The sequence below is a fragment of the Protopterus annectens genome, chromosome 5.part0, assembly GCF_019279795.1.
Source record: "Protopterus annectens isolate FY-2018-M chromosome 5.part0, PAN1.0, whole genome shotgun sequence".
In the NCBI taxonomy this organism is placed as follows: domain Eukaryota; kingdom Metazoa; phylum Chordata; order Ceratodontiformes; family Protopteridae; genus Protopterus; species Protopterus annectens.
Window position 1 is genome coordinate 1,894,173,514 of NC_056735.1, and position 22,428 is coordinate 1,894,195,941.

The 22,428-nt window shown below is 39.1% G+C and overlaps 1 protein-coding gene across 1 annotated transcript in view; it reads left to right on the forward strand.

Annotated features, from left to right (window-relative positions):
• The window catches only part of GTF2F2 (general transcription factor IIF subunit 2), a 2,274,453-nt gene that overhangs the window by 108,352 nt on the left and 2,143,673 nt on the right, over positions 1 to 22,428 (forward strand). The window contains exons 3-4 of the mRNA XM_044071713.1: positions 17,361 to 17,434; positions 17,523 to 17,541. Of these exons, the coding sequence (XP_043927648.1) occupies positions 17,361 to 17,434; positions 17,523 to 17,541 (93 nt within the window). The remainder of the gene's footprint in view (positions 1 to 17,360; positions 17,435 to 17,522; positions 17,542 to 22,428) is intronic.

Here is a 22,428-nt window from a genome sequence, read left to right on the forward strand (position 1 = left end):
GAGGGGGGTTGGGATAAAAAAAGGTTTTTGGGTAAAGGTGTAAAACCCAAGGTGAGAGACTAGTGATTGGAGCGGACTTCAGTGGGCATGTTGGTGAAGTGAACAGAGGATGAGGAAGTGATGGGTAGGTATGGTGTTACAGGAATGCAGAAGGTCAGATGATTGTGGATTTTGCGAAGAGGATGGACATGGCTGTGGTGAATACGTATTTTAAGAAGAGGGAGGAGCATAAGGTGATGTACAAGAGTGGAGGAAGATGCACACAGGTGGATTATATCCTATGTAGGATGGACAGTCTGAAGGAGATTGGAGACTGTAAATTGGTGACAGGGGAAAGTGTAGTAAAAGCAGCATAGAGTGCTGGTCTGTAAGATGACATTGGTGATCAAGAAGAGGAGGAGGAGTGTGAAAGCAGTGCCAAGGATTAAATGATGGAAGTTAAAGGGTGATTGTGAGGTGGAGTTCAGGGAAGAGTTAAGACGGGCACTGGGAGGCAGTGAAGAGTTACTGAATAGATGGGGTAAATACAGCAGAGCTAGTAAGGTGCTTGGTGTGACATCTGGACAGAGGAAGGAGGACAAGGAGACATGGTGGTGGAATGAGGAAGTACAGGAGTATACAGAGTAAGAGGCTGGAGAAGTAGTGGGATTGTCAAAGGGATGAAGAAAGTAGACATGAGTATAAGGAGATGAGGCGCATGGCAAAGACAGGTGGTGAAGGGTAAGGATAAGGCATATGGAGAGTTGTATGAGAAATTGAACACTAAAGAAAGAGAAAAGGATCTGTACCGATTGGCTAGACAGAGGGACAGAGCTGGGAAAGATGTGCAGCAGGTAAGGGTGATAAAGGACAGTGATGGAAACATACTCACAAGTGAGGAGAGTATGTTGAGTAGATGGAAAGAGTTCTAAGAAGTGCTGATGAATGAAGAGAATGAGAGAGAGAGATAGAGAGAGAGAGAATGTTGGATGATGTGGGGATAGTGAATCAGGAAGTGAAACAGATTAGCAAGGAGGACGCAAGGACAGCTATGAAGAGGATGAAGAATGAAAAGGCTGTTGGCCCAGATGACATACCAGTGGAAGCATGGAGGTGCTTAGGAGAAATGGCAGTGGAATTTTTAACCAGGTTGTTTAATGAAATTTTAGAAAGTCAGAGGATGCCTGATAAGTGCAGAAAGTGTTTTGGTACCTGTCTGTGTAAGAATAAGGGTGATGTGCAGAGCTGCAGTAACTGCAGAGGGATAAAATTAATCAGTCACAGCTTTAAGTTATGGGAAAGAGTAGTGGAAGCTAGGTTAAGAAGGAAGGTGATTATTGGTGATTAGTGATCAGCAGTATGGTTTCATGCCAGGAAAGAGCATTACAGATGCAATATTTGCTCTCAGAGTGTTGGAGAAATATAGAAAAGGTCAGAAGGAGTTGCATTGTGTCTTTGTGGACATGACAGGGTGCCTAGAGAGGAGGAGTTGTGGTATTGTATGAGGAAGACGGGAGTGGCAGAGAAGTATGCAAGAGTGGTACTGGTTATGTACGCGAGTAGTGTGACATTGGTGAGGACTGCGGTGGGATTGACAGATAAGTTTAAGGTGGAGGTGGGATTACATCAAGGATCAGCTCTGAGCCCTTTCTTATTTGCAGTGGTGATGGACAGGTTGACAGATGAGATCAGACAGGAGGCCCCGTGGGCTATGATGTTTGCAGATGACATTGTGATATGTAGTGAGAGTAGGGACCAGGTTGAGGAAACCCTGGAGAGGTGGAGATATGCTTTACAGAGGAGAGGAATGAAGGTCAGCAGGGCTAAAACAGAATATGTGTGTGTAAATGAGAGGGAAAGTAGAAGAATGGTGAGGATGCAGGGAGTAGAGTTGGTAAAGGTGGATTAGTTTAATTACTTGGGATCAACAGTTCAGAGTAATGGTGAGTGTGGAAGAGAGGTGAAGAAGAGAGTACAGGCAGGGTGGAATTGGTGGAGAAGAGTGTCAGGAAAGATTTGTGACAGACTGGTACCAGTAAGAGTGAAAGGGAAGTTCTACAAGAAGGTAGTGAGACCAGTTATGTTATATGGGTTGGAGACGGTGGCATTGACGAAAAGGCAGGAGTCCGAGCTGGATGGAGCAGAGTTAAAGATGTTACAATTTGCACTCTGTGTGACTAGGATGGACAGGATTAGGAATCAGTATATTAGAGGGTCAGCTCAGGTTGGAAGGTTTGGAGACAAAGCCAGAGAGGCACGATTACGTTGGTTTGGACATGTGCTGAGGAGGGATGCTGAGTATATTGAGAAAAAGATGCTAAGGATGAAGCTACCAGGTAACAGGAAAAGAGGAAGGCCTAGGATAAGGTTTATGGATGTGGTGAGAGAGGACATGCAGGTGGTTGGTGTGACAGAGCAAGATACAGAGGACATGAAGAAATGGAAACAGGTGATCTGCTGTGGCGACCCCTAACGGGAACAGCCGAAAGAAGATGATGGCCATTCAGAAAGTTTTTGCTAATGCAAAACCTGTTATTCCATCAACTTTTCTAGTATTAGAAAACCAAAAGGCTCGGAGAAATTAAACAGAGTAACCCCCCACCCCACCCCCATGCTGTACTGCAGTGCCATTATTGGAACTTAATCTAACTACCTGTTGTGGGAGTAGCACCATAGCCTTCTGATTTTTCCACCACCAAAGGCAAGTCTGCTACCTATTAGTGTTGGGGGAGCAAATGATGGTAACTAAGAAATTAATCTTTTTAGATGGGATGTAGAATGTGAATTGCTCAGGCATCGTAAGGCCTTGCTAGTTTAATGCTGCAGGCTTTGAGAAAAGCAGTTAATAGAAAATGGACATAAATGTCTAAACCAGCTGTAACTGAAATACTAAATACTGTAAAAGAGAGAGAAAAACTGGAGATGGGATATTTAGAAAAGGGAAGAAGCAAATGACCTAGAAATAAATGGAATGTGTGTGAGAACAATACTCAAACATAAAACATAATGTTGAGGAGTGAAATTTAAGCAGAGGCATGACTTTAAGTGTATGTAATGTTGGAGTGAATGACTATTGTTTTAAAGAGAACATATGTATAATGCAGGAAGGTAAAGAACAATGTTTACAGTGGTCTGTGTTCTTTTCTATAACTGTATCTGTCATTGTTAAAATTGTGTTCATTTAATAAAGGTTTAAAAAATGAGAAATTGGTCTCGGTGAAGTTGGCCTTAAATTGTATTTTTGATGAAAAGGCAACAGCAGTGCAATTAATGATTAATGTAAGCCAAAGCACAGTATATTTTACAGAGCTGAAATCAAGTAGCAATTTGGGTGGATAAAAAACTCTGAGACCATGTTGTTCATGGTGCAAATCCCATTGATAAGTATAAAGGGGATGTCTAGTGTGCCATATGTCAGAAGATCTGTCAAAACAAAGGTGAACAACTTGTATGGAGGAAAAATAAAATATTGGGGGTGGGGGATATATTTGTATATTTTTATCCAATATGAAGAATGCAACGTTACTTTGCCAAAGTGTCTGTTTTAAAATCTTTTTTGGGGGGGTCAGCTGTAATTAATACTGCATGTGTATGTATTTGTGTATAAAAATGGTTAGGCAGGTGTACTCACAAAGTGAGGTAGAAAAATATTGCAAACTGATGCACCTCATAAGAACATTTGGGCTTTGAAATGGAAAAGTAGTACCTTCCACCAAGAAACTGAAAATACCAGCAAAGATGGGATTAGTTAAGTGTGATATTGAAAACTTAAGTAGTTCCAGCTGAGATTTATTTGTTGCTGAGTAAGACTGTCTTAAGAAGTACAAGAAGAATTGTTGGCATGGAAAATGATAAAGAAGTGATGTTTAAGCAGTGACTATTGAGTCCTTGTGAGAACAAGGTCCTCCATTTCAGATAGTATGACAAGAGGAGAAGCAGAAAGTTTGGACATGCTTCTGTGATAGACTGCACAAGTTGCTTTGTACTTGATATGGTAATACCCTCCATGGATTTGTCTTGAAACAAATTATTGACAATTATGAGGTTTGCTCTGAGTATAGCCGACTTAAAAGAAAAAAAAAAGGCCTGTTGATAAACCTTCTGGTCTCTTAGTACAATGAGACATTTGCTGTGGATTTGCATGAAACTTGAATGTGGTTTGGTGCCTCTGTATTATCTCTTCAGTTTACACGATACAGTATTGGAAACATTTTGCATGCAGAGACTGTCAGGAGGTAGAAACATTGAATTGCTAGAAAATCAAACACTGTCTACCTCAGAAGTTGTTTAGTGGAAGTAATGGAGAATTCATTTCCTAAAATGGGCTGTCCCCAGTTTGACTATCCCAGTCAACAAAGACAAACCTATCATTTTAAAACCGAGCATGATTTTTAATGGGGGGGGGGTGAATATACTACAAGTGCTGACCCGAAAGGATTCGGATTTGTCATTGGCCAAGATGGAGTTTGTGTTTTTTTTTTTTTTTTTTTTTTTTTTTTTTGTGAGGCACGGTAGTATTTTTGTAGGGATGCATCATTCCAGGCTTTGTAAAGTCAAAATGGAGGGACCAGTCCATTAATGAAATGTCTAATGTCATGGAAAATGATGCCAAATAACTCAGAAAAGGAAAATGGAGATGAGACTGAGAATTCTGAATTGAATAAGAATTAGTTTGGTATCAGTGTGTAGTGAAGCAGCCTCAGATGCTGCAACAAGGTAGTAGTCCAAAAAAATCGTACCTTAAGATTTCTGAACAAAAAACATAGAGCCGAACAGAGAGAAAACAACTGGAATTTTGATCTTTAGGAGCAAATTATATAAGAAAAAGGATGGGAATTGTGGGAATAGTACATGCAAGAAGAACTAGGGTTAAAAGAAGGCAGGATTTGAATGAGCTATGTAATGTTTGATGATGACTTGATAGATTATAAGTGATTGTGTAATGTTTGCAACTATTATGTCAATATGGTTTTGTTTTGTTTTATATAAATGTATGATTGCCTACGTCATACATGATAATTTAATAAAGATGTTTTTTGTGTAAAAAAAAAAACACAGAGCTGACATAGAGTTGGCCAGAAAAACTGTAAGAAGGCAGAATTGGTATAGCCTGAAATGTTTTACATCCAGCTGATATTGTAAGCCCCAAAAGGTATGCTGACATATCATGTGTATATTATATTTTCACTGAGCCAGGAAGTGATTAGATATAACCCTTTGGCTCGTTTATGGTAAATGATGTAGTCCTGATTTGAGGGATGTATGACTTGAGTCAGAAAAACAGGATGAGATACAGACCTGGAAAGGTAATTGAAAATGAAAATATTGGTCAAAAATGAATCTTTTCTTAGTGAATGTGTACCTCTAAAAAGAAACCCCAAAGCAGGAATGATACCATGCTGTGGGAGTTCGTCATTTTGGCAGCCTTGTTAGCCAAGTACCATGAACATCTGGAAATGGCGACTGTTATAGTTCCATGATTTGAAGGCTTCAGTATATGAATTCTCCAGGAAGGTTCGGTCCCTGGCATGAGTATTGTGGAACCAGTTTTGCCAAAAGTAAAGCGAACATTAACTGTATGAGCTAGTTAACAGATCGTAGTCGTCGTCTCCTGCTCTAGCTGCCAGACTGCATTGGGAGGGAGTAACTTTTTGGCCGCATAACAATTTCAGCGCACACTATGAAGCAGTGACCCAATGGTAATATTTTAGACCATGGGCACTGGGAAGTTATGTGATACTTTTGGGTTACCATGTATTTGGAGGGTGGAACTGATGGGCTTTGCAGCTGTTCAGTGCATTAGGGACTGTGAAACAGTAACCAACTAGCAGTAAATTACACTGAGGTTTGTGCTGCTTGTGTGTCTGTGTGTGTCTGTGTGTGTCTGTGTGTGTCTGTGTGTGTCTGTGTGTGTCTGTGTGTGTCTGTGTGTGTCTGTGTGTGTCTGTGTGTGTCTGTGTGTGTCTGTGTGTGTCTGTGTGTGTCTGTGTGTGTCTGTGTGTGTGTCTGGTGAAGGGGGAGGCAACAAGCATGTGAAGTAATCCATAAATTAATCCATTTCAAGCACCACCAGCTACTGGAAAAGGTTAGGCTCAAATGCAGTAAACGTGATGTGTATTTAGTGCTACTTATACACCAAATTATTGCTAGAAAGATTTGGACCAGACTTAAAATTATTTATGGAGTCTAATGTCCTTTGAGTCAGAGATGCCAGTAGTACCTCAAGCAAGCATTTGCCTGTAATGTCTTTCTTTGCTTTTTCAGCTCACTCACAAGATGGTGCTTATGGCAGTGTACTAGGGGAATGTGATTTCACATTGCTGTTCAGTGCAACAGCCAATGTGAAGCAAATACCCACTAGCAAGAGATTACATTGTGTACACTGGGAAGGTAAGTGCTGCTTTTGTATTATCATTATGTTGGGAGAAGAGAACTGTAAGGCCAGATAGAAGTTTCTTTGCAGCAGGTGCTATGCAGCTATTACTCACAGGTAGCAGATTACATTTTGTACACTAGGGAATTATGTCGGCAGAGAGTTGGATGGTATGTGCTGCATAGTACTGGAAAAGGATATGCAGTCTCACATGCAGCAAAACTGATCTACAGTCAGTGGCAGCTCGTAATATAGGACTGTGCAGCCCCCCCAGCTGTGACCACACAATGGTACATTCCTAGATTTCCTACATAACATAATCTGGACTGCTGCCTTCCCAGTCTGGATTCAGGAAGAAGGCAGCTGACTGCTAATTTCCCAGAAGTCTGTGTGGTAGCACCACATAGACTGGAAGGGGATCGGACTGCAAGGTCTGCAGTCTTAAATGTTGGAACGAGCAACAGGAACTGGAAATCAGAATTGTGCATTTGGGCGGGTTGCTACCTTGGCTTGAAGTTAGCTGTCTGTTGCTGTGTCTGATATTGCTGCCGTGAAACAAAGCTAAAGCTATGGAGTTAGCTGTCTGGGATGCTGCCGCCGTGAATGGATTTTGCTGTGTCTTGGACGGAGTTAAGTGGAAGTGAACAAAGCTTGCAGGTAGCTTTGCTGATGACTGATTATTGCTGATGACTGATTATTGCTGCTGGGTTAACTGCCTTGCCGCAAACAGAGTTTTGTAACTGCCTTGCCATGAAACGGTTACAGGTTCTCTGGTTTGATTCTTGGATGGGGTGCCTTCTGTATATAGTCTGTATGTCCTCCCTGTGTTTCTGTGGGTTTGCTGTTTGCGTGTTACAAAGAAATGTCTGCATTATTTCTTCCTGGGCCTCTGCTAGTATTGTTTTTTGTTCCATGTCAGACTTTCCTGGTTAACAAATGTTAAATAAATGAAATTGACAGGCATTTGAATTTCAGACTTCATATTCTTCAGAAAGCACATAGTAACACACAACCTTTTGCATTTGAATTTCAGACTTCATATTCTTCAGAAAGCACATAGTAACACACAACCTTTTATTCTAGCAATTTTCTAAACTTGTAAGATGAATATTTGAAATTTGTCCGTATTTTTGGGACTGTATTTCCCCATTATTGGCTTCATCCAGGATTGCTGTGCTAAGGTTGAAAGTTATGTCGAGAACTGAATTTACTGAATATGTTTGAGGGCTGTGTTGCCCAATTACTGGGTTTGTCCAGGTGTTTTGTGCTAAGAGGTTGACAGCTATGGTGAGAACTGAATTCACTAAACGGTAGCAATTTAAGTTTCAGTCTTCCTCTCTTTCACAAAACAGCTGATTTGGCATAGTGGTATGTTACTCTGGTCTTGCACAGGGACCTGGGTTCAAGACTGGGCAGTAAAATGTATGATGATAAAACAGTGTGTGTATATTATTCTAGCAACTTTCCAAGATTATACAAGCCCCCCCCCCCCCAATAAATTTTGGCTTTTTCCAGATTTCTTTTGCTGCGAAGCTGAGAGATACACTTAAGTATCGAGTAGATTTTACAAGTAGCTGAGAGCTGCAGGGGAAGAGAAGTTTAGTGCTGCTTATGCTGAGTCTGCTTGCATTGTTAATAGCACAACAGGTAGTGTACTTGTTTTTGATGCAGAAGACTGTGGGTTCTACTCCCACAGGGGGTGGATGCTGCCATACTGAGAATGTCCTCTTTGGCAAAGATACCTAGTAACTATGAACCTGTTATCAACTCGCCATCCATTTCCTATTGCAATATTACTAGCTTATCATTTTTTTTTTTTTTTTTTTTTTTTTTAATGTAATATAGGCAATTTATTCCTTAGGGGCAACAGGCACTTTATTTATAGATGAAACAATGAAATATAAAGTTGTTTGGTAGCAGCAACCTCTTCATTAGTTACAGATCTCTTTAATGTGGAATTATTTAGATGACTTACTTCTGCAGAGATTGTGCATATTTACTGATACTGGTGGATTGTTTTATGATGGAAATGTTCTCAATTGGGCAGTTTTGTCATTACTGGTGCATGCATTTTGTTTCATTGTTTACTGGAAAAATGTACAAAACAAATTTAAAACGCTCTCTAACAACTGTACTGTATTATACAAGGAATATAATTTAATACAATCAGGAAGGTGTATCACACAATACGTGTGTTTTGTGTGCAAGGGGCCTATCATTTGAAAACAGCCCAAAGTTAATAGTTATACTATCCAAATGTATTTTCTTTGAATGTGGATTTCAATGCTGTTTCAATGAATGTGAGTTTCAAGGGCAGAGTTTTAATGCGGTCTATTTTTATTGTGAGACTGCATTGATTTGTTCAGCAGATGTCTGTGTTTGTGCTGTAAAATACAAAATAAAACTTTCAAATGAAATCCAAATCATTGTAGAAGTAAAGCAGTATGCACATTGCAGTGTTTATAGTAAATGGGGTGAAATAGTCAAGTAATGGGACATTGGAATGGCTGCAGGGGGTGGCTGTATTCGACCATGATTTTGTGAGGGGGAAGGATGGCAAACTGACAGCCTCGGCTTGGCTGAACTATACCTCTCAACTGTCCAGATTTTCACAGAATGAATAGCTTTTTGCGAATTATTTTTAGTTTGTCTGGCAAATCATTTAGGAATTAAGTCACTAAATAATGACAGGCATTGAGTTTCAGACTTATTAACCTTCAGAAAAAGGCATGCTAAAGCAAGACCTGTTCTATCAGCTAAGTTTATACAAGAGCAATTTTTACTACTGTTTGTATGTTCCCCCAATATATTTGGCCTTGTCCAGATTTCCTGTGTTAACAGGTTGAGAGGTATGTAAATTGCTTTATAGAATTGGGCATATCCAAACCTCTCAACTGTCCCCGATTTGTGGCTCAAAATGTTGCTCTCCCTCTAATACCACCACAAAATGGCAATTTTGGAAGAAAACATGGAGGGTTTACAGTTAATAAATAACTAATAATCAGTTATATATTACTTTTATTTCAGAAATGCATGTAGATTCATTTATTTTGTCAGCTGCTCAAGCTAACAGTACTAATATTAAAAAGTGTCCCTTTGACAGGTTCCCAGCTGTATTGTGTGACTATTTTATATTTTTGCATCACATTTTTGGTCCATTTTTCATAAAATTGTGGTTTTCTGGCAAATTAGTGGCAAATCATTAAAGACTGAAGTAAGAAAATAATGACAGACATTTCAGTTTCAGATTTCATACCCTTCAGAAAATTCATATTGATGCAAGACCCACTATTCTGTTAGAAAGTTTATAAGAGCAGTCTTTAAATATTGTCCTTATTTTTGGGCCTTTGTCTCGCTTCTGTGTATGGCTTTGTCCAGATTTCTTGCTCTAAGGTTGAGAGGTATGACAAATGTGTCAGGGCCATCACAGTCAGCCAGAGACATTTCAAGTTGGGACATACTTGTTGCACCCCCACTCCCCCATGTAGTGACTCTGGATGTGTCCAAGCAAGGCAAGGAGTAGTTATGCAGTTAGGTGTGCAGAGTATCCCCCCATCCAAGGTAGGCACAAGTACTACAGTGGCTTTTCATCTGTCCTTGCTTGATTTTGCAGAATATTCTGGTTTTCTGTCATATTTTTATACTGTTGATTATGCTTATTATTATTCAGAAAGTGCTCTTTGCTCTGTGTTTAAGTAGCAATGCTTTCATGACCATCAGGTAAGCTTGTCTGAGATTGTAAGATGCAAGTAACCTTTAATAAACATACTGTTAAAGAATTGCCAACATTGAAAGCCTTTTTGTTGTTGGTATGCAGAGAATATTTACATAACTAGATAACGTGTAAGCCTCAGGTAATGAAATGCATATGATAGTATTTGTAGTAAAGGACATAATTACAGTACATTAAGAAGCTCATTACGTTTGTTGGAGACTTGCAGTCTTCTTTGCAGGCTTTACCCATAAACTAAACAGAATGCCAGTTTGTCATGTGTGGTCCATAACCTGTGCAGTAATCCTTTAAGCAATGTATCTTGAGCTTGTTTCTTGTTTTCTCCATTTTTTACTTGCTTCATTTGGAAAACATGATCAAAGTAGATAGTTGTCAGGCAGCAGGTCTTTTTTGAATAAGAAACATTTTTACAAGTGGGGGGGGGGGGGGTATCACAGAGATTGCTACTTTCAGCATGTTACTTGTTACTTTTTATAAAGGTGAATAAAAATTATTAGAACTGCAGTGCAAAGAGAAGTGGTTTGGTTTGAGTTGAGTGCTGCTTATTTTTCTTGTACTTTATTTTGACTGGCATTCCAGTAATGTATTTAAAAAATTATTTTTTCGTGCCTCACAGCCTTTTTGTTTCCACCTAGATATTAAGTAAGCTGTCATGAAGCCAATGCAGTGAAATATTTTTTTTCTTCTACACTTCACATTGTCTTGATTGGACTCTCATAATGACGGTTTGGCACCCAGGGCAGCGTATTTAATTAAAGTTACAGGTTTTGTGGTTTTGAGCATAGCTCTTCCCCTTTCTAGATGGCCACACCCCTTCCCATTAGCCCCACCCATTCAGCTGTCTCTTGCAGCCCCCCTTCGATTTGAAGTCACCAGCCACCACTGTCTACAGTTAATTGTAAATAACACAGTTCATGCACATGATCTACTGGGTTAATGAGCTGCTTTCCTGTAGAACAGGTTTGATTTTTATCAACTTCCATTTGCCTACTATGTGACTCTGAGCAAGATGCTTAATACCCGCGTGTCCCGGGGCAACTGGGAAATTGGACTAGACTCCTCGGTGGCCTCCTGGACTGCATGCCAAATAACTGTATATGAACCTATAAATGAAATATTTAGAGCAAATTAAAAGTAACTTATGGAAGGTAATGTATATTGATTCAGAGATGCCAGCAGCCCCATAAGCAAATGCTTGCTGGTTACCTCTCTCGTTACTTTTACAACTCACTTCAGTGTAGATCAGTTTAGACTTTTTCAAAACCACACCAAAAGCCAGCCAGTAAATTTGAATTATTTAGTAAAAACAGTTCACAAATTTGGACTTTTTATTGAAGTAAATACCTGTAGCGGGTTTAACTTATTTTGTATCCCAAACCTGTCTGTCTTAGCCTTCTCTAGTATATAGCAGTACTTAAAAACAACTGAGAACTTGAAGGAAGATACGTAAATTACCTCTGGATATGATTAAGTTTCAGCACAGATGCTAAAGAAATGCACAATGATGCAGGCCTTTAATAATGGCAGTCAAGCCCAAAAGCGGACTGCAGTACACAGGGAAGTCTCTTAGATGCATCTCAAAATTAGTAGACTCTCTCTTCAGCAGTCAGTGAAGAGTGAGATCTGTTTGGCTTTGGATTTCTGTGTGTTATGTATGTTGTGTAATAGTGATGACTGTAAAGTTTGTTCTGACTGCCACAGACAATCCCTGTATCTCTGGGTCCAATGAAGCTTATCCAACCCCCAAAGAGTCCTGTGACAAATATCAATAACTTGCACTAAAACAGTCCCTGAGTAGTTGAGCAGTTTCAGATGACTCCGCTCATGAAGTATGTCTTGTCCAACTGGCGAAAGCTCCCACCCCCCAATAAAGGTGTGACCACACTAGAGGGTATTTTCAGCCATTTGTTCACTCTGCTTTTATCACAGTATCTTACACAGACATCTTCTTTAGTTTTAATGTCACTGGTCATCTGTACAGTGAATTTGTGGACAGTGCAATAGTTTTTCTCTTCCATGTGCATAGCAACTAATGGCTTTGGAACAATATACAAACCTAATTAAATGTACTTTCATGACTGTTATTATTTTATGTTCAGCTGATGTAGATTGTAACAACCAGGTGGATGGATAGGGACTGAATCCCACCAGTGATGCCTAAAATGTCATAGACTGAGACTGCCACCCATGTACAGAAAGGTCTTGGCTTGCATCAGAGTGATCTCTCAAGTCACACGACCATTATCCAGCAGGTTAGAACAAAAGAATTAAATTAAGCATGTATTTGACTGTAAGTGATCCACAAAATGCATCCCAGCCCCAGGAGCAAAAATGGGGAATATGCACTGCTGTGCTTGGTATGCACTTTTCAACATCTACTCCAAGATTAGATTGCACACAAACTCCCTACAGAGTTGGGTCTTCATCCCCAGACCCTTTGTAACCACTCAGAACACATCTTCTTTTGCCCCTTACCCACAATAACTGAGTGTAATATTGATGTGAATAATTTATTAAAAGGGAAACTTATGTATACAGCGTCAGTGGTACAACAGGTAGCACACTTGCCTTTGGTGCAGAAGCCTGTGGGTTCTGTTCCCACACCAGAGAGATGGATTCCAGACAGCAGTGCAGCATAATGGGAGTGCTGCAGTCCTGAGTATGTTGTCCTTCAGATGAAATGTTAAACCAAGGCCCCATCTGCCGGAGTTGATTTTAGCTCAGGAGGATGTAAAAGATTCCACTGCACTTAGAGAAAAGAGTAGGGGAAGTTCCTGATGCAATAGCCACATTTCCCCTAGTAATATAAATACCACCTTGGGTCTCTATTGAAAAGAAGATACTAGCTTAGTGGGACTAACCTGGTCAACAAAGGATCAATCAATAATGTATGTATATAACAAATGTTCGTATGTTTTTTTTTTTTTTCTATTAATGTATGTGTGCCTAACTCTTAAGTGATAATTTAATAATGTTTAAAAAAATAATAAATGTTCCTGTTTCTTGGGACTGAGCTCCACTACAGAATATTGCAGAGGTCTGGAGTTCCGATTTGTGTTTTAAAAGTCTGTCTTAAAACAGCTTAGGATCTTAGTGCATTCCTCCTATGACCTCCTTTAAAATAAGGCAACTACAGATCATTACAGTTTTTAGGGGGGAGTTAAAAAAAAAAAAAAAAAAATGGTGCTTCAGTGTCTCTGGTTGGGTTGCAAAGAAGTAGCAATATACCATTGGCTCAGGCTGTCTCAGGAAGCTGGTACCCTAAGAAGCAAATGTGAAAGGTTGGGAATGTCCATTATAGTATTACTCCTTGTGCTGAATGTCCCTTTATCTTAAAAGCATACCTCTCGACCGCTTAGTGCAAGAAATCAGGGCAAAGCCTGACAAAATAGGGGGACAAAGGCCCAAAAATAGGGACAGATTTTAAATATTGCTCTTATAAACTTAGAAAGTTGCTAGCGTAACAGGTTTTATTTTAACATAAATTTTCTAGATCGTTGTTTAACATACATTTTTTGAAAGATTTGAAGTCAAACTCAGGCATGTCATTATTTAGTGACCTCAGTCTTCAGATCATCCCAGTGATTTGCCAGAAAACCACATATGTGAGGAATAGACCAAAAATATGAGGCAAACATTTGGACAGTTGTGAAAGGTAGGCTCAAAAGATATGGTTAAGAAAACATTAAATTGTTTTAAAGGATGAGTTATCAGGGCCAGATTATCTAAATGGGACCTATTCAGTTTAAAGGACAGTTTAGTGAATTGTTACTTTTTTTGTTTCAACAATTCCTAGAATCTGCAGTGGTTCCTCAACAGTGGAAGGAGGCTGTTACTCCTATACACAATGAATTTAATAGGTAAATGTTTTGAAAGGGTTTGATAAATTTAATTGAAAGGGTAACCAGTATGACAATATATTTCAATGTGTTTTTTCCAAATGAAGATTAGCAGTAACACGTCTTATAAAATTCTGCTTTAATATTGTACATGCTTTTGATTGTAGTATTCCAGTAAATATATCTTCAGGCATAGCCAAGGCATTTGATATGTTACCTCATAGTTCAAATATTTCAGCATTAAGAGGTTAGGGATTTAACTCGTATTGTCAGGTGGATTAATAATTGGTTGAGGGAAGATCGGCTAAAGTCTGGGTACAAAGAGTGAAGTCAAAGGAATATGATTAATAGAGGAGCGCCCCAAGGATCAGTGTTGGAACCTTTTCTGTTTCTTATTTTCATGTCAGCATTCCCACTGTATAGCAATTGTTGGATGGGAAAGTCTGCTGCTGAAACAAAAATTGCAGGCAGAATATGTGGCCCCAACTGAGAATCGGATATATTTGCAGTACTGCCTAGATTAATTATATGACTGTCGCATCTAACAGGGTAGACGTTAATTATATTAAAAATATATAAAGTTTAACATTTGGGTGAAATAAATCCTATAATACCCCTTTAGTTTGGAATCCATTGTATTGGTGAATGTGTTGAAATATGAAGATTTATGAATTGAGGCTTATGGAAGGATGCATTTTGATGGACAAGTGTATGTAATTCTAAAAAATGTTAATTTCATTAAACAATGATTTAAGAACTACCTTATCCAAAGACTTAATTTTCCAAGTTATAAGACTCTTATAATGCCGGTTATGGAAATGGGGTAGGTTTTTGTATCTGTTCACAAGCTGAAATTAATAAGTTGGAAAGAATGCAAAAACACTCTACATTTAATGACCTTAATTTTAAATACCTCATATTCTTCATTCAATTTCAGTATTCTTAATTTGTTACAGAATTGTAACGGGATTTAATATGGGCATCCAAATGCTTTACAAACCAATAATAAGATTATACTCTGGGATTATCATTTATTAAAAATTAAGTTGATGCAAGAAATAATTTTCTATTGGTTAACTTACAGAATGTGAAAACTGGAATAGGTGGGAACTTTCAATACAAAGTAGTTTGTAAGTGCAACTGTTTACCCAGAGAGGTGAAATTATCCAAAACTTTATGCACTAAGAAGAATTTAGATGAGTGGTATGAAGACTAGCTGTTTTGGATGCTTTCATCATGGTGTGTTGCTTATAGTGATTTCTTGCGAGACAAAGTGGAAAAAGTGCCAAAAGTAAAGCACTGGAAGGTTCACCTGAATAAAATCCACTGTTTTATTGATCGCACACGATATTACAAAAAAAACGTAAAGCACATGGATGGATGTGCTTTGTTTTTTAATATTGTGCGCGATCAATAAAACAGTGGATTTTATTTTGGTGAATCTTCCAGTGCATTTCTTGTGAGATCTTATAGCCTGTTACAACTTTTTTTAGTTATACTGCAAATCTTCTGTGAACTGTCTTCACCACTAGTTGGTTAACTGTTTCATGTTCACTGGTGCTCTTTGCCAGCCAGGGGACTCTGTTAGTGACAAGCTTCTTGGTGGAGGTGGCCTCACCTATTTTGACCTCCTGTGTCCTTTCAATGAACCAGTTGGCTATCCAGCAGGTGATAAAAGTAGAGAGCTTGGCTGTAATGCCTGAGAGGGGTATTGTATCAAAAGCCTTGGCCAGGTCGAGGTAAGCTGTGTTCACAGTCTTGCATCATCCAGTGCTTTGGTGACCTTCTCAAAAATGTCCACTGGGTTTAATAGGCATGAACTTCCTTTAACAAAGCAGAACTGTAATGGGTTCAGCGTTTGCAGGTTACCTATGTTCTCATTTATCATGTCCATGATTTTTTTTTTTTCCATGGCCCTACATATAATGCTGGTAGGACTTATGGGCCTGTAGTTACCTGGATCAGTGGTTGGAACTCCTTTGTGCAGGGCAATGACTGTAGCCATCTTCCATTCCTTGTGCTCAAAACCTGACCAAAGGCTTCAGATGAAAAGTGATTCAAGTGAACCAGAGAGGTCATGTTTCATGCTGTTTATTAAACATCCAGGGGATGCTATCATAGCCCATCAATGCAGTGTTTTTGGCCTTGGAAAGTGCATTGATAACCTGTTTCCTAGTAATGGTTGGGGGGGGGGGGGTTGTGTTGTGCGCTATTTCCTTTGGACTATAGTGGGGAGTGGGGGAGGTGTTTCCATATTCTACACTTGATGTAAACGGTCAAACTCCGAAAAATGCATGTCAAAAAGAAAAAACATATCACTGTGTATCCTCCATTATTTGAACTTTGGCTTCTGCAGAAATAACCGTTTTGAATTTAAACGGATTTCAAGGTTATAACTTGTATTAATTCCCATTGTGTGCGTGTAATACCTTGGTGTGCTTAACTGTACAGTTCTGGGTTTTCTCCCTATGTACATGTTGAGTATGGTTGAAATGTTGTGCTGCCTACTTTTGTGAACACCAGCTTTGTATATTTGCCAATATTCTGCTGTTTCCAGGTTTAGCAAAACTTACCTTGCAGACCAAAAAGAAATGCACACAGAGTGACATCAAAATGTCACCTATAAATGTGCCTTGTAGAAATGCATGCAAGGCAGCAATGTTGCGGGTGATGCAAGTAAAATGAAAAATGCTATTTTAAAGAAAATAAAGGCACATGTATAAGAACAGCCTTGCAACAGTCGCCATGTATCATAGAGCACTCCAGAAATCCTCAAGTGGTATTGCTAGTAGGGCTTAGGACTTTGTCTGCAGTTGCTGTCATTGGTTGAGACATTTATTGCAGCATGAACGTTGACAGCTTTTCAGCAGTATTTGCCTTAATAGGAATGACTGAATGCTTTTGTAATTTAGTTGTGGGACTGTGTTTATCTCTGTAGAGTTGCCTATACACTAATGTTCATACAATTCAGTATGTTTTGAAAACTCAACTTTTTAAACCAGTTCACCTGCCACTGCAGTCCACGTAACTGAATAACCTTTGTAACAACCTATTACTTTCCTAGGATGGGTAAAGCTCTGTCATCAGTCTTGTTCACAGTAGAACTTAGAACCAAATCCACAATTTTAGTCTACCCTTGCATGACATTTTATATTATGTGCCATCCTCTGGACTGTTTATATCCTTCTGTGTGTGTTTTTTATATGCATAGCATGAATTGTGTGTGTCAATGAGAAGCATATATTACATTTCAGTATTGCTTAAAAGTGCTGTTCAATAAATAACAAGATTCCTCTTGTAGATTTAGTCACTGTTTCATTGTTAGATGTATTCAGGTCTTTTCTCCACTTGTCATGTGAAAGACTTGCAGTGTATGTATCAGTTAAAATTGTTTATCCTTGATTTTGTTAAAATGCTTCGGTACTTTTTACTCTAGGTTCCAAAGTATTTAGCGCAACAGTGGGCCAAAGCGGCAGGAAGGGGTGAAGTAGGAAAGCTAAAAATTGCAAAGTACGTACATCTTGCTTTTAACTTTTGTATGAAACAGTATCTAATATAAATTATGCTAAGTGCTTATGTTTTTTCTTTCTTTCCACAGAAATCATGGTAAAACTGAGGTGAGTAGTTGCTAAGACAATGACATTTTATTAGATTTCAAAAATGTAACGAGTTCCTCAAAATTAAGAAATGCTCTTGGTGCTTTGCTGGTCGTCTGTCATTGTACATGTATGTATTGTTTATGCCACTAGGTGTCAGGCTTTGTAGTAAAATGTGAGTCAGCCATGGGCAGGGAAAAATTACCTAACTTGCATTGTCATCAATTATAAGAAGGAAGCATTGACAAAAATAGTTGTTGTGTCTTTTGGCTTTTCCCGGTTAGGGGTTGCCACAGCGGAACTGCGGTCCGCTAATGTTTGGTAGTGGATTTTTACGTGCCGAGTTACCAGCCAGTTTAGAGTAAAAACTGAAAGTGTACAGCACAGATATATTATTAAGAAGTGTACTTCACTGTAACAAATAAGTTAGTTGTACGGTAGTAATATTCATAGCATCATTTTTAGTGTTAAAGAATTGCTGATAACTGCTGTTCAGTACTACTCCACTGTCTAGTTTCAGCAAGTAAAAAAAGAACATCATCTTGGCCACTTGGTACTCCTTTCATCTCCTGTAAGGTTTGATTTTATACTGTATTGTTATATTCTGTTTTTAGTTTTCATAAACATTTCATAGTTTAATTATCCAGCACTCTTAGGAATATGGTTTTACAACTGTTCCTTAGGAAAAAGAAAGTTTCTTGTATATTTTCCTCAGTATTTAGGTTGTGCTATCAAATCCTGCATGTTGTTCCTAATGATGCTACACAGCCTAGGAATTTTTATTTGCTTAAAAAGCTTGAAACTTTCTGCTAAACATTCATTTTCTTTGCAGTGGTCTTCAACCTTTGAATGGTTGTAAATAATTTTCAGTGTTGCTGCAATATCCAGGACTTCATCCTAAGATAATTTGCACAGCTTTTGACAGCACATCTAAGGGTAGTATAGTTTGTGAAAAAATCTTCACGGCGTAGAATAAAGCAATAACCGATGACGTGGTGTGGTATATTGATGATCTACCCATGGTTGGTGTGGTTTAATCACGAGGGTGAAGCCCGAGTGATTAAACAAAGGCAACTGTGGGTAAATCTTCAATATACCACAACCACGGAGTCGGTTATTGCTATTATACAATGACGTTATTTAAGGAAAAAATACTTACTTTTCTTAAATAATGCCTTTGTATAATGGTGGATTACTGTTCTGCCGGTTGTGGTATACTGCTTGTTTTGATGTACTGCGCATGTGTATGGGACTTATTTTCCCACCGCATACCCAGTACATCAATGCTTTGAAACGGAAGCAACGGAGAAAAGAAAGTCTCTGTTGCTCTCTTTTCTCTCTTTCTTCCTTTTTTTTTTTTTTTTTTAATTGTTATAATAAAAAAAAAAAAAAAGGTTTTGGACTTTATACCAATGGAAAAAAGTCCGGGTACCGGACCTTTTTCCGTTGGTATATTGTGGGATTTACAATGGGCATGCTGGTTGGGCTGGGCCAATCAGCATGCACGTTTTCCGATAGTAATAGGGAGTCATTGTATAATACCTTTTAGCCAACTCTTTAAAACTAACATGCAGAAGAATATGCCAAAATAAAGTACAATTACTATGAAATGTAATGAATATTGAGATCTGGGTTTCTCAAACAGGGAAAATCCTTGGAGAATTATTAAAACAAGCATTTTACCAGCAGGTAATTTACCCCACTCGTGGTATGGAAGTTGTCTGTTGGTATAGCCTATATACCAATTTATCTAAAACGTATAATTCTGACATGGAAAGGTAAGCCACCAGGTGCAGAATACAGCAAACCATTATACATTCTAAAAGGAGTGCATTGTAAATGCATGTCAAAGCAGAGTGATTAAATAACCTTAAGCTTAACATCTGCCCTAATCCGGAGAATATAACTGGGTTATAGTCAAATTCAGGTAACAGTAAAACTTTAAGCACTCTGATCTACATAGCACAAAAAGCTTTTACCCTGTGCATCTGAGCCAGTTTATTGTAGTTTTATTTACATAAACATTCTAAATGCACGCCAACATTTTTAGATAGGAATAGGAAGATAGCTACTCAATAATTGAACCATCATCACTAAATACATTCATTTCCACTGGATCAGAAAAGAACATCTCTTTTGTGTCATCAATATTTATTCTAAGGTTGTTATTTAGTCTGTTGTACTTTAAGAAAATCTGTTTGATTTGGTTGTAAATGTGTGTTGCGTTCAGTAGGGACATTAGGCTGCACTGGCACCGAATAATCTCCATACATTATTAATTTAGATTGCAGATTCCAAGAAAATGTAGACTAGACTGTAATGATAAATACACGAGTCAAGTAAGCACTCTAGAAGGTCTTTAGATTCAATAGATAACCAAGTAGACTGTAAACCTTTGTACTTGATAACATTGCTTCTCTCACTTAAGTATGAAGAAACCTAAGCCAGAATGTCATAACATCCAGTATTCCTTAAATCAAGTAAAATGCAATGAGTAAGGGAATCAAACACTTTTGGATTAATCTGCAAAAACAGCAGCTGTATATAAACCATCAAAAGCTTCATATACCCATTCTAATAGACTTCGGGCAGTAGTGGTAGAATGAATGTTTGTACCTTGCTGCCTTTTTTGGATTTCTTTCTACTGCTAATCTGTTGATTCTGTAAAACAAAAGTCTTATATTTCTACTGAATTGGTAGTTCTGAGCAGAGTCTGAAAGTGGTTCACAGGTATCAGTAGTTGACCCCAGTTAAAAACAACTAAATGTCACAAAAGGAGATACTGCCAGCTCAGCTGTCTGGAATTTTGTAAATAATTGTATGTCATTTGTGAACATCAACATGAGTCATACAAGATGTTTGTGTACGGAAGGCTTTCTACATGGCCCACCTCATAAATAAGGATATTTCATTCAGGAAGGAGGAGGTCATAACATCCCTGACATGGAGAGGGATTCTATCCCACAAATGGAGTCTTTGGGACACAAATCTATCCTGCCAACAAGCTCCATTAATGTCACAGACCAGGTTAAGGCCTTGCGTGCGGGTTGCGTGACTGGAGTTTGTCATACGGATATGCAGCAACTCCATCAAGGCTGCCCTTCGGCATGTACCTTGCCAAGCACATGCAGCAGTTAGAGAGACCACAGAGGTTCCTAACCAGAAAAAATCCAGGGTCTCAAACACTTGTCCTATACAGGTAGGCTAAAGGCCCTTTCCCTCTACTTAGACTCATACAGGCTGCTCAGAGGTGACCTGTATCTGGCATACAAGGCCATTTCAGACACTGCCTTGATGGAGTTGCGGCATGCTGATGGAACATGGACAACATTCTTGGCTAGGCTTGTAAGAGCCTCCAGGCCAATAACCTAGTATCATCCTATGAACCTGTGTGTCACAACTGTATTAGAATTGTATGTTATGTGTATATCAAACTGCTGGTACAGAAGTTTGTGTTGAAAAGGTATTTTACAAAGTTCAGAACTTAAAGATGTATCCAGTGTACACTACTGGAAAAGAACAAATGTTTAAATGTATATATTTTAACAGGGAAACTGAACACAGGAGGTTAACTTGCAAAACATCATAAAATAGTTGAAATTAAATTACTTTGACTGGGACATAAAATAAGATGCTATCTTTCAGTTTCAGTGCAACAGGAGACATAATGTCTGTACTAGAGAAGTTTTTTGTATTGTCTTTAAATGTGGAGGAATGTAAATTTTACGACTTCCACCATTTGCTAAAAGATCTGAGGTCTGTGTATTTTCACAGATAGATGCTAAATGCTACCAGCTGGCATTAGTGGATGTCCTTCTCATGTTGCAGTATTCATAACTGTAGGGAGGTTGCTGGCTGCAGCACCTGACAATCCGGCCATTATACCAAAGTCTTAGGATCAGGGGTGTATGCGGCATCTGATGTCAGAGCCATAAACCAGCGTTGGCTATAAATGTGCTGTCTGCACGTACCCACTTCAGAACTTTTCTGCCGCAGTGATCTTCGGACCTCCAATCGCCACCTTCGGGAAGCAGTTCATTGGTGTGTCTTGGCCGCTCTTACAGATAAGTGCCCTTTGTTTTTTTCATGTCATCTATTTTTTAGCTTTTCAGATGTACATGTCAACTAGAAAAGGGAAGTGTGCTTGTGGGAGACAAATTCCTCACAAGGACATGCATGACAAGTGCATATTTTGTTTAGGGGAGGCCCATGTCTTGTGAAATTTGTAAGTCGTTTGTGCCTAAAACTTTCCCCAGCCATCTGACTGCACTCAAACTATATCTCGAGACCCAGAAACTCTGACGACTGGCATTAGGTATGGCGGGTGGGGTAGGTTCTTCCTACGAGCCACCTTGGAAGAAGGCCAAAAAAACTTACGCAAGACACCCATGATGCATCTCAGGAATCTGGTGAGACTCTTGAGGCAGATGTTAGCCCAGAGTCCTATCGGATGTCCGTTTCTCAGCCTAAATTGGGAACTGTGATGGAAGCCGGTTCGGCGGAAATGCTGAGTACGTCTGCTGAGGTTAACTAGCCCTCAGCTCCTGATGGCGCTGGGGAACTACAGCTCGTTGGGTTGAAGGCAGCTTACTCCTGCTCTGCCATCCTCCCAGACATCAGTTTCTAAATCGACCCTTCCTTCTACTCCTCTAAAGAAGAAGAAACAGAAATTTAAACTATGCTAAACAGCAACCTGCACCTGCATGGCAAGTTTTCTCACAAAGTCTCCAAGGCATTCCAAGCCCTCCAGTCACAAGTCCCCCAATCTGCTCCTACTACTGTGCAGGCTTTAGAAGAAATGGAGAAGAATCCCTGACTTACTGCTCTCAAATTGAATCCCCCAAGGGCTTTATCACCCCCTGAGGAAGAAGACACTATCAGCCCTGAGTCTCCAGAGGAAGAATGTTT